The sequence below is a fragment of the Phacochoerus africanus genome, chromosome 1 (genome assembly GCF_016906955.1).
Source record: "Phacochoerus africanus isolate WHEZ1 chromosome 1, ROS_Pafr_v1, whole genome shotgun sequence".
NCBI classification, from domain to species: domain Eukaryota; kingdom Metazoa; phylum Chordata; class Mammalia; order Artiodactyla; family Suidae; genus Phacochoerus; species Phacochoerus africanus.
Genome location: NC_062544.1, coordinates 116,084,136 through 116,100,910, shown reverse-complemented (window position 1 = coordinate 116,100,910; position 16,775 = coordinate 116,084,136). Strand labels below are relative to the sequence as shown.

Below are 16,775 nucleotides of genomic sequence, written 5' to 3'. Positions count from 1 at the left end.
AGCGTCAGTGGCAATAACCAGGTCTGCACAGGCAATACTCTGCGCTGCTGGGGGACAACATGGGTGGCTTGGCCAGAACACCAGTTGTTTGCATAACTGACCGTTGGGGATGGTCCTGAGGCTAAGCTATAGTAAAGCACTATCTTAGAGCACAGACTGAAATGTAACTGTTTGTCACAGAAACCCTTCCCCCATTCCCACTTGTAAAGATGCGTGCCCCTAATTCCAGCCTCCTGGAAGCCTATTTTTAACTTCATTCTTGAAATGAGTGCTATGAGCTTTAGCCTGGTCCCGGGCAAACCAGCCAGAGATTGGAAAACCCAGAGGCCTTTTGAAACATGCAACCTGGAAAAGAAAAATCAATCAAATAACACTGGAATTTCCAAACAGTTTAGGTTAAAAAGCATCACTTGGGGGAAAGTGTTTAAAAAAGTCTGTCTTCCAGCCTAAGAATCTTCAGGCTGAACTAAAGAACTTTTCAGAGTTGGTTCAGCTGCTTCTTTCAAAGGTACAGGTCAAAAAAAAAAAAAAAAAAACTCATAGTGTCTTGACTAAGACACACATTTGGGGAAAAGACAAGGGGAAAATAACACGACCAAGTCTCAGAGAAATCAAATGAACACAAAGGCATCTAACAGACACAACACACAGCACATGCACCTTACACCATGCCCATGTGTAAGGAAGAGGCGTCAGGGGGCTGGGGAGAAGAGTCTCCCAAAGGCAAGTTCAATCTCAGCCGTTTACCGTGATCTTTAGCCCTGCGTTGGCGAAAGCAGCAAAACCTCTTTTTCTTCTTATCCTCTTTGAGCAAGTCGGCCACTGTGACCCCTTCGGGTGGAACACAGGCAATTTCATCATGCTTCGGTAGAGGGCAGCAAGAGCAATGCAAACAGGCCTGCAGATGCGAGAGGCGGCCGCATCCCAGGCTCTGCTACGCAAGCCCCCAAACTGTCCTCCTCCCACCATGGCGACATCTACAGTTCAGGATCTGGCCAGGAGAGGAGACGTGCACTCTCTGTAGCTAGTCTACAAAATGCTTGTTTTTACAAATAAACCAACTAACCCACTCTAGACAAAGGTTCCAAGGTTTGGCTTCCCCTCTAGGAGGGGCAGGAGGGAGAGGGCGCTTCAGCAGGCGTCCCAGCTAGCACCACTACCGGCTGGACCCTCAGGGTTAAAGTGGCAGGCTCTGGATTAGGACAGACCAGGTCCAGTCCCAGCCCTGTCACTTCCTGGTTGGATGACAGGTTACCCAAAGGTGTTGAGCCTTAGTTTCTTCATTTATAAGATGTTAATAACCATCTGAGCTCCTCTTTACAGGGGTGTCATGAGAGGTGAACCTTAAATACGGTGATACAAGCATTGGCGAGGTGGTCAACCAGGACAACTTCCCTATGGCCACTGGGTCACAAGAAATGATTGCAGGGTCTCCAGCTCCTTCTAGCTCTGTGATATGATGTCCACTCCAGGCTGGCTAATGTTTGGAGTAGAGGCCACATGCCCCGGGCAGTGTGGGGGCAGCAGGAGGAACGCCGGGTGGGCAAAGGGCACATGTGCATAGTTGGGGGGCCTGGGAACTGGGGCCACTTGGTACAACTCTCACTTTTCTAAAACTTTGCCAAGCTCCTCCTCCTGGACCCAGTCCAGCCCTTTCCATCCATCATTCCAATAATCATTCCTCAGGACCACAAACACAGGTAGACACACAGGTGCTGCATTTGGGGGGTTTGTGGTAGGAACATACAGACAGGGGCAAAACCTGGGTTGCATTCCCAGCTTTGCCCCTTCACAGGCACGCGGCCTTGAGAGGCTACTTAATCTCTCTGTGCTTTGTTTTCCTCCTCTGCCAAGTTCTTGCCTCAGGGTCATGTGAGGAATACACACTCATGTACCTAGAACCCTTAGAACAGTGTCAGACACACAGGAAGCTCTTGATAAACATGCAACGTTATTTGGTGTTCCTTCCCTCAACAAGGGATTACTGGGCCCCTGTACATGGGATAAAGACCATGCTAGGTACCAGCCACCCCCCTGAAAACAGAAACAGATCCTATTCCTGCCCCCATGGAGCTCACAGTCCCATAGCAGAGAAAGACAGCAACAGGACAACCACACAAAAATGCATTAAACTGCAACTCTGACAACTGCTATAGAGTCCGCATGCTCTATAGACTATAGAGTCCACTACAGCAGCTTTAAGTTGGCCATTGATTGAAAATACCCAGGACATTGTTGAAAAAACACAGAAAGTCGTCTATGGCACATGGTTCAGTGAAAAAGACAAGTTTCAGGACCATCTATGCTGGGCAGTTTAAGGAGGGGGTGCCTATCAGCACAGATGAAGCCAGAAAGAATAGGCCCCCAAAGAATAGCCTGGTTCCCTCTAAGGAGAAGGATGAGAGAATGTTCTTACATTAAATACTTTGATATTATATGCATTCCTTATAGCAGGCAAATATTACTTATGTAACGAAAATACATTAAAAACAAACACTGGAGTTCCCTGGTGGCTCAGTGAGTTAAGGATCCACCATTGTCACCGCTGTGGCTTGGGTTTGATCCCAGGCCCAGGAGGAACTAAAATAAGAAATAAATACAATACAATAAAAACACAACCCTGACTCAGGACTCCACCTGACTGGAATTCCTGCTTCTCCTCATCATGGTGGGGCAACCACCCCCAAGTCCATCTCTCACCGGCTCTTGTGAGGCCCACCCAGGGCAAATGACAGCTCCCAGTACCACCCAGGGGAGAGGGTGCCTCCTGTAACTCCAGCACTACGCCCTCTCAAGAGAGGGTAGTTGTCCTGGATTCATGTTTACCATATGCAGCTCTAACTGCGCTGTTTGCTTGACAGCATTTAATTGAACGTTTTCCATTTTGAACTTGTACCCTGAGGTGGTTTAATCATAATGGGAGCAGTTTTATAAATCAAAATTTGAAGGAACAACCTTTTAAAACAGGACCAACCAATTTCCATGCTTTGTGCTGGCCAACAGCTATGCCATCTCTGGGTTTCTGCCTACCCCCAAACGAAACACTGCACTAAAAGGCATCAATGTGGCACATGGAGAAGGGAAGTGACAGCTGTGACAACTGTGTATACTGAGCCTTGCGGTGGTGGTGGGGGGGGCCGCAGAGTCCCAGTGGGAGGCGGACAGGGACAGGGCTCACTGCCTCTAGGACTGCTGATCTGATAATGAGAAGACAGAGGCTGCCCTCATGGTCAGACTTTGGGTTCCAGCTGTCCCCTTCCTCTGTTTAGGCATCAGATATCCCCACTAACAGGGATTATTACTGATCATTCATAGTTCCCAGAGTCAAATGCTTTGCTTTTCTGGCCAGAATTTTAGAATGAGCTTCCTTTAAAAGGATTTCATTATTTTTAATGTTATTTTTTTTAAATAAAAGAGTAATCACTGACAATGAGAAGAGTTTAAAATAGAATTTTTGGCTTTCAGATTTTAATGGCCCTAGCAAAACTCCATTGTTAACTCAGAAGCAGCTGCATACGTCTCAAAAATCACTTTGAGATTTGGCAGAGTTTCTTAAGAAACTTGAAGCTCAGCAAAAAGTTAAATAAATTATCCTTGAAAATTTACCAAATGCTCAGGAACTAACTTCCAAGGGAACCTTGTCCATTCAATTAAGTGTGTAACACCAGCTTTCTCACAGCAAATTTAAGGAACCGACATTGTAAATGGTCCATGGATGCACAAAGCAAGAGCTACCTGTCATCGTAGCTACCAGACAGCCCTCAAGGTAGGAGTCCAACTGCTTCTCCTTTTGTCTTCTTTCAACTGGGTTGTTCAGTGTGCTGGCATTCAGGGGTTCCCAAACCTGGTTTCATACTGGAAACTCCAGGGAGCCAGGTGTGAGTCCCACCACGGTCAGATGTATCAGTGCGGGGGTGGGGCATGGTGCCAGGATGCAGTCTCATTGCCCAGGTGACTGCCATGTACAGTCAGAGTTGGGTACCAGAGATGCAGACAGTAACATTTAGCAGATCAGAGAGAAAAGATAAGGTGAGTGCCATCTCTGAGTGCTTGATTTGACATCTGCTCTCTGACGGGAAGTATCAACAAACGAAAAATGGACTTCAAAGGCCAGAAAGCCATGTTACGCGTATCTCAAAAGTGACTGAGTCGAAAGGTTTGTTTTCCATCAACACTTGAGAACCTTATAGTTCTGGAACAGGAAAGTAGAGGGACATGGTCCCAGAAGGGGTCCTCACCCTGAGACTGGGTAGAGGTCTGATAGAATCACCAAACAGAATTCTGCTTACGTCAAATTTGCCTGGAACTTGATGACCACAGTGGCACCAAGTACTCTGACAGCTGTGATCAGTCTTGCTAGTTATCAAATATTTACTCCTCATGACATCCCTGTGGGCAAATATATTTCTCTCCTTCCTGCAGGCAAGGAAACTGGGGCTCAGAGATGGGTAATGAGCCTAACACTCCAGCCCAAATTCCAAGTCCCCAAACTCAATTGTAGCCAACTCCAAAGAAGCTCATCCACAAGCCTCTAGCCCAGCCCATGCCCTGTGTGGGCCTATGGCAACTGCGGTTGTTACTGGCTGCAGTATTCCCCTTTGTCCAGGCTGAGGCTCAGCCATCAGGGAGGCTTCCTCTCACACCTAATTCCTCCATGTTTGGGAGGAAACTGTCTCAATGCACCTAGGACCCAATTGAGAAGGATCGTCGCCATCTCCAGGCAGCGTGGACCCAGGAGCCCCAGGGAGCGCCCCACCCCTTCCCCCCGCCCCTGAAAGACCGTAGGGCGGGGCCGGTGTAAGGTGTAGCATGGGTCTTACGTACCCAGGGAGGGCACCAGCCCTGGCGATGCCCACACGTCACTGCCTGCCAGCAAGTGACAGAGATCAGACCTGGCATGTGCAAGTCGGCCACTGCTAGCTGGTGAGGAGGACCACAGCTTTATGGCATTGGGAGCCCCAGGTATACCATGAATTCTGAAGCTCTCCAGCTTTTAAGGGGGATTTATTTCCTTCCTTGATGACATTACTAAGTAATGCACTTCAGGGTTTTGAATGTACGTAACCTTTGCACCTCATTTACACCATTTCCGCAGCCTGAAAAGCATGCCTCCCTAATCTTCCACAGCCAAAGGCTGCTCGTCCCTCAAAATAAAGGGGTACACAGTCTCTGCCATGGGGCATTCCTGCACCCCCCACAGCCCTGCACTCTGCTGGGCTCCCTTGGTCGAAGTGCCAGCATCTCTGCTCTGCCTCCCACTCAGGCACCGCTTCCCCACCTCTCTCCAATGGAAGGTCTCGAAAGGCAGAGGCACTGATTTTTTTTCCTTTCTTTACAGCTGCACCTGCAGCATGCAAGTTCCTGGGCTGGGGGTGGAATCGGAGCTGCAGCAGCTGCTGGCCTACACCACAGCCATGGTAACACTGGATTGAGCTCAGTCATGGCTCAGCAGCAATGCCAGATCCTTAACCCACTGAGCAAGGCCAGGGATCAAATCCACATTCGCAAAGAGACAACATCAGGTCCTTAACTCAATGAGCCACAATGGGAACCCCAGAGGCACTGATTTTGCCCTCACACATCGACTTTCCTTGCAGGCAGTGTCAGGACACAGGAAATGGGCTAAGACCCAAGAGTGGACCCTCAGAACCCCTAGCTCAAGTCCAACAAAAATCCCTACTCCTCAGATCACAGGCCATAAAAACTACCAGCACAAGTGAGGCTGCCACAACTAAGGGAGACCCCTGCCTGTTTCTAGAGGTGGAGCAATAAGGAGACAGAAGGACATCCACCCGCAAGAGGGCCCTCTCAACCCCCAAAGGACACAACTATGCTGGCAAAGCAAGGTGCGCTGCTTGGAAAAAGGGACAAGACTTTGACACTTCACACATAACAGGTGACATACTGGCCCTAGGATCTCGGGGCAGGGGGCTGGTGGACCTCTGTGGGTCAGTGTCAAGCCTCCAGCTTGGGAAGCAAGAGGACAAGAGCGGGGTAGGCAGCCCCAAGCTATAGGCTTGTTGCTGGCCACGCTGCAGGGGTGGAAGTTCTGTGAAGGCCACAGGATTCCAGCTCAAGGTCCCCTGTGCCAAAGACCTGCAGACAATCCTTACAGCTCATCACAGAGAGGACATGTTGTGGGGTGAGGAACTCAAATGGACGTCCACTTAGAGGCTCTCAACTCATATTCAACAGCCTAGACTACAGACTTCTGGGTTTCCTCACTCTCAGGGGGTGACCCTCAGTCTCCTCGAGGCAGCCTGGGAAGCAGGGTGTGGAGGCCAGGGACAGGTGGGAGGTGACCTGCAAGCAATGCCCCTCCCTCCCATCAGCACCCAGGACTGAGTCAAGTGTGCAGCCCTGATGAGAGGAACACTCTCCACGGAAGCACAGACTCAGAGAAACATGAGGGCCATCTGGTCAAGAATCCCCTCCACCATGGGTCTCAGCCTCGGCTTCCATTCGCCCACCCTCCTTACTTCCTTCCACCGTGACCCGCACCTACTCTGGGCTCCAGCCAAAGACCAGCCTATTGTGTCCTCCCGGAGCCTTCGCTGCCTACCTCTCCATCCTCCTCACACTACTGCCTTGACTCAGGATGTTTCTCCTGACATATCTCAGATCCATCTACCCTTCAAGGCCCTCCAAGGCCCCACAGCTCTCTCTGAGACCCCAGTAGCCAGCCCTCAGCCCTGGGAACACTGCCTGGCTCCTCCCGTGACCTGCACCACTGTCTCCTGGTGCTGCATGCATCTGTACCCAAGCTGGCTCTCCCCAGAAGGGGCAAACCACATCCTCCCTGTCTCAGGGGTCCCCCCAGCATCCTGCACCCAGCCTGCTGAGTGAAGGCTGATTACATGACATCTGAGGGCCTCTGCCCAGGGAGCCTGCTCAGCCCTCTTCCATGGGTGGGGCCAGACCGCTCAGTGGACAAGCGCCCTCAGTCTTTCCTATCAGCTGGTCTAGATTTGAAACCCAGCACAATGATCTTAGTCAACTCTACTGATGAACCTCGACTTCCACTTTTACCTGAGGTGCTGATGGCCTCAGGAAGAGTAAGAGCATCAAAAGCATATGGTAAAAGAGGTGCTTTGGTGGACAACAGTAATTAATCCCTGGGGTGGTCCAAGCTTGAGTGTTCCTGCTGAAGAAGGACTCTACGGGGCCCGGTGTCCCAGTGTGGGGTACCAACTACTAGCTGGGCTCTGGAGCAGCCCCACTGACTCACATGTCCCCTAACACTGCCCTGAATGGTGATCTGGTGTCTTCCTGGTCCCCAACAGGCTAAACATTTGGCATGCCATGGCTAGTGCAGGGCAAGGCACTCCAAGTAGCAGAAACGTGGATGGGGTCCTGCCTCTCTAGTTCCCTTCCAACAACACTGTGCACTCTTAAGCAAAGGAACCACAGCTTTGTCTCCTCTGGTGCAAGGTGAATATGCATCTTGCTGTGCCCATGTCTGCCAAGTCCCAGAAGGGACTTAATCCCTGGAGCAAAACGCATGTCTGGCTGACGATCCCCGACCATAAAGGAGAAATGCATCTAAAACCCACATCCCAGCGGACATCCAGGATCGGTGTCAATGCACTGTTCTCTCTGATGTGCAGGCAGAGGAACCAGATGGCTGGGAGGAGGACTGGCTCTCAGAGCGGGTCAGAGGGGAGGGACACCCGCAGGGCGGGCAGGCATCTGAAGGGCACACGGAGCAGGAGGGGCGCCACCTACTATTCCGTTTGCTTTCCTCCCCTCCTTCTTCTTCATTCTCAGGATCAATGTCTTCTGCTTGGGTGATCCAATCCAAGTAGCCCTTTAGATCCTCTTCCAGTTGCTGCTTCTCCCGGAGCTTCTGGAAGTCTCCCCGTGCTTTAGCCTTCTCTCTTTCCTTGGAAAATTCTCTGAGGGAGGCCAAGAGAAAAGGCACATGTCAGGACATCCCTGGGGCCCCCACCACAAGCCATCTGCCCGGCCGCACAACAGTCCTGCGGCAGGACACACAGCACCCAGTACAGCCACACGAGCACAGCAAGAGGGGCCACACACATGAACAGGACACAGGACAGTGCCTTCCCAAGCAAGACCACACCAATGCACATGCACCATCTCTCAGAAAATGAGCTCTCTTCCAGAGCTCTGTGCTTCCAAGGAGCCCTGGCCCCAATACTACATGCTGCCAAGGCAGGCCTCAACCCCTGACCAGAGCCTGGACTCAGAGGTGCCCCCCTCCCCCAGAGGTAGCAACACGCTTCGGAGACAAAGGACCCACACTCTGAGCTCTGGTCAAAGAGGGCTTCTTTCATACTCTTAAGTAAAATGTTCCTAATGTGCACTGACCCCCTTTGTCCAAGCCCGGAGCCCGGAAAGCCAACTCCCCACCACCTGCAGGTTCCGACCAGAGCAGTGGACTGGGTCTGAGCAGACCCAGCTCACACCCTGTTCCTTCTCCCCAGAGAGGAAACAGACCACTGGCAAAGCACTAGTACCTTTCATAACCCTCGCTTCTTGCCGTGATCTTTTCCCCAAAGTCCTGCCTATGGGAGGTGAAAAGGCAGTGTGATAAGTTGCCCGTTTATGGCAACACCTGCCCTAGAAAGGCTCTGGCAGATGCATGAATGTTCCCAATGGCTCGGTGTTTACCTTTCTCGTCTGCAAGCCTCTACCTCTGTGCACATACGGGACGCGACATGTGCTCAGGCAAGTCGGCAAGTCAGGTGAGTGATTACCCAATTTTCATATGTGAGAAACCACCTGCATTTCCAACCGCCAAGTGTTAGAGGAGCCAAGTTACGCGTGTTACATATTTAGTAAGTATGATTAAAAAGCTGCTAAGAAAGCAGAGGAGATTACAGGCAGGGCAGCTTCTGCACACAGACCCCTAGATTCTGACGGATGCTCCATCTGCCTTCCTTGTGGATCCAAAGCCAGCATGTCTCCCTTTCAGGGACCTCATTAAGCCAACCCAGATGATGAAGGGGAGGCAATCTGCTTACCTGAACAGCCAGGCTCTCCTCTCTCTCTCCTGGCCTTCTCTCTACTCTGTTCAAGGGTCTGAACAGATACTCCAACACGCAGTGACACAGGTACTTCAAATAAGAAACCTGGAATTCTTGCCAAGGTACCACCCTCGCCACCCCTAAATCACCCTCTTTTTGGGTGCATGGGGAGCTGGCCTTGGCTCTGTTAGGGCTGGTCCGTCCCACCTTCACCCTCCATGAAATGAGGAGGGAGCAGGGCCTGGGCCAGCCTGGGCTGGACTCCAGGGGTCCCCAGGGGGTGAGCTGAAGCTGCTCAAGGCCCAGAGGTGCTTTCTACACACCCTGCCTAGGGCCTCTCCTCCTGCAGAGAACACCTCCCCACCTCAAAAAATAAAGGCCTGGGAAGGCAGCATCTTGCCACATCTGTGAACCACTCCAAGAGTGATACAGGGCTTCTCAGCCTTGGCTTCCTGAGGTACCAGCCATGCTTACTCAGTCTGGGGCAGTTCAGCAAATGACTGAACTTTGAAAATGTCACACCCAAAGCAGAATCTCATCTTTGAACAAGTAGAGGCCCTGGAGTATCAGGTGTTAACATGAAAATGCATCATGGAATCTGTTTTCTTAAATACATTTGGAAAGGCCAAATCTGTGGCCCTTCAATTTTGCTGTTTACCACAAGTATCCCAGTACAAATCTTTTGGCATGTTTTGATCCTGAACTTTGGGTACTCAATTCACATGGTTACATATAGAAAGAGTAGTCTTATTTTGAGAATAAGAGTATTCTTATATTTCTACATATCCAATCTGAGTTCTTGAAAAAATAATTACTAAGATAGCAAAACAGTTACCGTTAAGTTTCACATGGATTTTGCTTTAATATCATATTTCATAACTTTTTTTTTTTACATTAGAAATACACAAAACCCCCTCTGTAACAAGCTGCCTCATGATTGCCCATTCTTGATTGGCCGCAGCTAAGTATGCAGAGATAAAATCCATTGTTATGTCTAAAATTTCTGAGAATAATAAAACACAGCCAAGTCCTGGCTTGGAGCCCATTTATTTTAAATAGTAATCACTATGGTAATTGTTCATATAACAAAACTATTTGTATAAATGCTTCGAACTGATTTTTAACAGTTCTAAATGGCCTAATACTTAGCAGGCATGTAACATTTACTGATTTGGACAGAACTGAGGTTTACAAGGCATAAACTCCTGTCGCTCTGAGGCAGGGTGGAAGAGAAAGTGGCAGGGAGGTGGCCTCTGTGTGACAAACTGAGCCATCCCACAGGTCCTCTCAGACCACACTGGGCTCTAAGTCCTAAGACCTGGATTCTACTCCCCTCTCTGTCACTTTCCTTTTCTGAGCTTCAGTTTCTTTGCCAGCAAAACAGACGTGCTACCTGTTTTCCTGTCTCATAGGGATTCAGTGAGACATACAAGACGGTATTGTGAAAAATCACAAAGCACAGCACCAATGTGATGTTCAAATGTATAACATTTAGTTATTGAATCTTGGAATAATACAAGGCAGATGGAGGAGATTTCTCAAGTACCAAAAGGAGAAAAATTGCAAATCACTCTGAATGGGCTCTAAGCCGCATGACGCCAGCAGAACTGAGGGAAGCACAAAAGGACACACAGGATCCTAGGGCTCAGAGTGACCTCGATAAGCCAGCAATTGCCCTATCAATCCTGAAGTGCTATCTGCTGAGTGGAAAATAACTCATCCCTGTCACAACAAATCTTGCACTCCAGAAAATCTCACCTGAGACCAGAGAGTCTTTATCAACCTCAGTTGGACGATGGAAAAAAAAAAAATAGCTTTTCCATTTTGCATAAGAATTTGTCATTCTAGAAGCCTACTACTAAAGGGATTAAATAATAGTATTATAAAAGTTAATGTAATAAAGCTATTGGTCGAAAACATCAGACTTTCACAAGTGACTAGAAATCTGACAGCTCACAGTGACAGAAGCCTACTTGGTCCAGATCAGAAGAAAAAAACAAAAGAGGCTTTACAAAGTGCTTGGGCAAAAAAGCACATATATTGTGCTACTCTCTGGATACAAAAGAAGAGGAAGTAGGGAAACATGAATATTATTGTAGGATATATCTAAAGGATAAAGCACAAACTAAGTGGGGAAAAAGGGAGCAGAGGGGATAAAGTAGGAGTGACACTAAGTATACCTTTTTTGTATAATTTTGACTTTTAGACTCATGTTAATGTCTTATATGTTACATTTTAATTAAAGCAACAGACAGGATGAAGGGAAAATAGCTCTACAGTGGAAGTGAACTGAAACAAATGTATCTGATTGTACTTCAAATGAATATCATAACCACCCTGAAGGAAAAACAAAACAAAACAAAACAAAACTAATTCAAGGAAAGATGAACATCTGACTGCATCCTCTCAGTCAGGGCAGGGCTAGTGAGAAGTTGGAATCACAGACAAATACGCTTAACTCTTGTCAGTCAGTTCAGGTTTTTGCAGTGATATGGATGAAACCATCCTGTAACTATTTTAGAAGTGTTGCAGGATTTCACGAATGAGTTAATAAGTCGATGCTGTTGGGAGTCGGGGTTCTCCCTATGGAAGGGGGGGGGTGAAAGCAGAATGACGAGGAAGAACTCCCTGGGGATGGACTGCAGCCAGGATACTGATGTGAACTCATGCTTTCTGAAGATGTCTGCCTATGACTACATGCATACAGGTAGGTATGTGTGTGTAAATGCACACACCTCCCAGCTCGGTTGCCAAGACCTGGAAACAGAGACACCACCATCTCCCATAGTTATGTGCATACCTGGCACCCAGATCCGTCTCTAATACCACTTCCCATTAAAAGGACCGGTAGTTTTTGGATAAATGGCTGACTCCAGGGTCCAAGAAGGCTAAATACAGAACTAGCAAAGTAAGAAAATGCTGTAAAAAAAAAAACAAACAAAAAACAAACAAACAAACAAAAAACCTTAAAAACACCAACCAACCAAAAAAAAAAAACTATGGTGGAAGCACCTTTCACTGGCCACATCTGGGGTAATTTCAGCCCCTAAATAACTAAAAACAGGATTTTTTAAATATCAAGAATAATCAGTCCACACACCCCGTAGATAAATTAAAAAGCAAAAAAGATAATATATTAACAAATTGTTAATAATAAATGAATTGGAGTAAAGGATATATGGATTGCTCACTAAGCTACTCTTATTCTTGCAACTTTTCTGTATGATTGAAATTACTTTCACATAAAAAAATTTGTGGAAGTGTTTGGAAACTGTAACCAAACTGATCAAATGCAAATTTAATGTTGTTTCACATTCATTTCTGCTTACCAGGTAGACTATAGGCTCCTTGCAGGAATGGACAATGCTGTTCATTTCTTATGTTTTTCTTTCCATGTATCTGCTCCCCCATGGAGCACCCCACTTCAAGCAGGCATGCAGGAGACTAGGTACAGAAAAACACACCACGCTCAGTAGAACAAGCCCTGCTCCTTAAGAAGTCAGAATGCACCAGGACAGAGTCCATGGTTCCTGTGATGGTCCAGAAGCCTGAAATGAGGGCTTCTGAGCCCACGGATACCATCAGTCTCCACCTCTAGCCTGCCTGATACCCTATCTTAGGCCTGGCAGTCAAGAACCAGAGGGGCTGAGAATGTTTGGAAGAAATGGGGGGAGGAGTTCTGACTGCAGAGCAACAGGGCAGTATCCCCGACCCCTGACACCCAACCCCCCATACTCCTACCCTATGGTACTCACACAGGCTCTGGCAAAAACCTTCAGATGGCAAGAGACAAAGAGGACAAGCAGAAGCTCTTTGACAGGTGCACTGAGCCCCTGCTACCTCCAGCAGTCCCCCACCCTTGATCATGCTGCCCTGGGTTCCAGCCAGGCACCACACCAGCTCCAGGTGGTCTGCACCTGCATGGCCGGGGGCTGATGTGGTTTCCCACAGGACAGCCCATCAGGTCACAGCCTTCTTCTCAGCAGTACAGAGAGAACCTCTTCTGCAGTGGCAGAGTGTCCTCAGAGTCCTCAGGGTGTCTTTACATTCACTGCCCAAAGGTACCTCTACCTCTGCGAGGGACAGGCAGGACCAGGATCTTCAGTCCCATCCCACAAAGGCCAAAAGTGAAGTCCAACAAGGTGACATTACTGGTCCCATGTCACATGCCAGGTAAACAGGACAATCAGGCTCTGAACCAGGCTCTGGACCCAGGGATCTTTCCACAGGATTCCCAATCCCTCTGCCTCCTGGCTCAGGAGATGCTGGACGTTTACAGATCAGGACCAGGAACTGGGGCAGGGCAGGACAGAAAGCACCATTTACCCTTGTTTTCTTCCAGAGCCCAACACAGGCTTAGAGAAAGGTAACAACACCCTTTCTGCTCATTTCCCCAAGTGCTGAGCCTCACTCCTCAGGGAGCACCGCTCCAGGAAGACTCCCTGCCTGGGACCCCCCAGCCTCCTCTCCAAAGCTCCTGCAGAGCACCCCCAGGAGCTGGGCACATGCCCCCCACCCTCCTGCCAGCTCTGCAGAGAGCTCCCCAAACCCTGACATTGCCCAGGATTTACAGGCCCTACATGCCAAGCTTGGGGAGCCCTGGCTGGGTCAACTCTGCTGGACAGAGAGCACTTAGCCTGGAGCAAGTCATTGCACGGCAACTACAGCGCAGGTCAAACACAACTACCACAAGCACAGAAGGATGACACACAGTCTGCTCCAGAATTTGTTATTTCTCAAATGCCCCATAAAATAAATGGGCCACTGGCAATCACGTTGATTTAGAGATAGAGTTTCATCTTGGGTTATAATACTATTTGTTTTAACCAAACCCACACAAATAAAATTTAGACAATCTAAATGCTTTGAAATTCACATATACAGAGAAAACAAGCATAAAAACCTCCAGTGAGCCAGGCCAATGGTGTCACTAGGACTCGGGTTTCTATAGAACAGGCAACTCAGAAATTCATCAAAAACAACCCCCTAGAAAGCAGCATTTATAAAAAGGTAAAGTGTAGGGAGAAGTGAACTAGTAACACACTGATTTTTATCAGCAGAGGCCAGTCTTCTTTAGACCTAAGTTACTTCCCCTACATAGACATAAAGAAAATAAAACAGAAAGAGTAGTTTGGTTCAAAAAATACCTTTGTTTAAATTTAATTTTTTTTAGAAAGCATATACAGGTTCATTTTTTGTTTGAAGAAACTGTATTTTGCTTTTTAAAAAATCAACAAGGAGTTCCCGTCGTGGCGCAGTGGTTAACGAATCCGACTAGGAACCATGAGGTTGCAGGTTCGGTCCCTGCCCTTGCTCAGTGGGTTAACAATCCGGCGTTGCCGTGAGCTGTGGTGTAGGTCGCAGACGAGGCTCGGATCCCGCGTTGCTGTGGCTCTGGCGTAGGCCAGCGACTACAGCTCCGATACGACCCCTAGCCTGGGAACCTCCATATGCCACGGGAGCAGTCCTAAAAATGGCAAAAAGACAAAAAAAAAAAAAAATCAACAATAATGTGTGATGCTTCAAACACACTTTTAAAAAAAATTATTGGCAGTGGTTTAGTTCAAAGTTCATCAAAATCATTGACTTTGTTCCAGTTTTCCCTCCACCACAAGAAGGCAGGACTAGCCATACGTGTTCTGTCAGCATGAAATAAAGAGAGCTAGAATGGGGCAGAGGGTTTCAGATTGCAGCACCTCATCAGTAAGATGTGCTCCTTGTACGTAACACCCATGGAGGGCAAGATTGCTCTGGTGACAGCAGTCATCGACATCAGATAGGTACTGGCCACCAAGAAATGGAGGAGAACCACCAGCTGGCAAAAGGGACAAGAGGAAATGGGGGATCCTTGTGCACAAAGAAGCATGTCAAGAAAAATGTTTAACAATCACACTTCCTCTCATCCAGCTACATTATGATTCTTCTTTGGGAGCTCATTCCAGCAAGAAACCGCATGGGGAATCTTTGCATAAAGGAATCCTGTGCCTGCTATTTTTTCTACTTTGTGAAAGTTGGGAATATTAAGAGATGTTCTCAAAGAAATCCTCCCCTTTTCCTGTTCTTGCTTTTACTGTCATAAACGTCTGTGAAGATGCTTTATCTAGAAAAGAGCTTTTGTATTTTGGGAAGATAAACCATTTTCAGAGTGGGTGCTTCCTAGCTTTTAATGCCTAGGGTGAGTTACCTGCTGCAAACAGCAGCGGGGTGGCATGAACACACGAACCCTCAGGGACAGAGTACCTGGGGGTGCTTATGCTGTTCAAGAGGAAGGGGAAGTAGGGACAGAGGGAACAAATGCACGATCTGTTCCGTCTTTTCTCTCTCCCGGTCCTTTCTGAACACTCCCCGGCTTGAACCCTATGCTCCAGCCATCCTGAAGTCCCCTCATGTTCTCCAAGGTACAGGCACCTCTTTCAGCTCCAGGCCATTGTGAGCTGTTCCCAAAGAAAGGCTCAACTCACTGCTCTTCCAGAAACCAACCCCCTCAGCTGGGTCAGCCTCTAAAAACATTCATCCAATTTGCCCTGCAGTTTGTTATTTAATATTCTCTTTTATACACCAGACTGTAAACTATGTGATGGAGGGTCTGTGTCTGTCTTATCTTTGTATATTAGATCCTTATCACAAATCCTGGCCATTAGTAGTTGCTCAATAAGAACTGGCTGAATTTAATAGACAGCTTTACAGGTTTAGGTCTTATATTAATGATGACCCTATCAAAGACATGGATTGTGGACGCTGTGTAGAAGTCTTGACCAAAAATGCCCATGTAACTTTTCTATCACCTAAAACTGCACCCATCATTGTCATAAGCAAAAACAAAAAACAAACAAACAAAAATAAACAAAAACAAAAAAACTACGAAAAAACTAAGCCAGCTAGAGTCTTGCTCAAGTCTAGGAAGTAATTCACAGAAATAAACTATCTTAGAATGAAATACACTTTCCTTTTTCCATATCTCCTTGTCTGAGGATAGAAGAGCTGTTCTTTCCTTGAAGAGTTAGTTTCCATGACTACCAAAGACATTTCCCCAAATGATAAGACTCCAGGCAGGCTACATGCTGAAAGTTACAGACTTTTTGTTTCCATCTGTTTTCTGAAAAACGTATTTTATGAAGTGTTCTTCAAAAACACAGGCCTCTTGCCTGACATCACCTTCTCCGCGTGAAATGTATCAATTAAACGAGCCATGCCAGCCTCATCACATCATGTTATGACAGCTTCCAATACCACTCCTTAAGAAGTCACCTGAGTCACACCTCACTAGACTTGTCAGATTTCAGCTTTCGAAGAAAAATAAGGAAAATGTGTACCTCAAGTCCGGCTTGGGAGAGTGGCAGAACCACTCAAAATTAACATCAGGGAAGGGATCAGCAAGCCCCGGGCCTGTGCTGCTCATGCAGGGCAGTTTGCTGCTAAGCGCCCAGTCAGAGAGCCTGAGATGGACAGAGGGCTGCACTGCCTGCTCGAAGGGCAGCTGGAACTTTGGGGTGGGGGCAGTGTCTGACTACAGGTGAGACACGTGAACTGAGCCCACCAGTTGGGATGGCCTCAAAGCAATCCCCTTAGGAATTCCAGCCAAAGTCCCACTCTGGTGACATCAGAGGCAGGCCACCCAGAGAGAAGCACTTGGAGAGATGGGGTCTCTCCCTCCCAGGGACTCTTTCTTGAGGGCAGGGTAGGTGAAGTGCCTTCTCTGAACCATCAGATTTAGGTGAGAACAAGAGAACAGCATTCTATAACAGGGGAGCCTCCAGGACACAGAGAGATCCCCACTCCCCAGAA

At 47.9% G+C, this 16,775-nt stretch overlaps 1 protein-coding gene across 5 annotated transcripts in view; it reads right to left on the bottom strand.

The window, feature by feature from the left end:
* Positions 1–16,775, bottom strand: part of CACNA1D (calcium voltage-gated channel subunit alpha1 D) — a 334,317-nt gene that overhangs the window by 102,600 nt on the left and 214,942 nt on the right. For all 5 annotated transcript variants that reach the window (XM_047776946.1, XM_047776952.1, XM_047776918.1 and 2 more), the window contains exon 9: positions 7,726–7,895. In XM_047776946.1, coding sequence (XP_047632902.1) covers positions 7,726–7,895 — 170 coding nt within the window. The remainder of the gene's footprint in view (positions 1–7,725; positions 7,896–16,775) is intronic.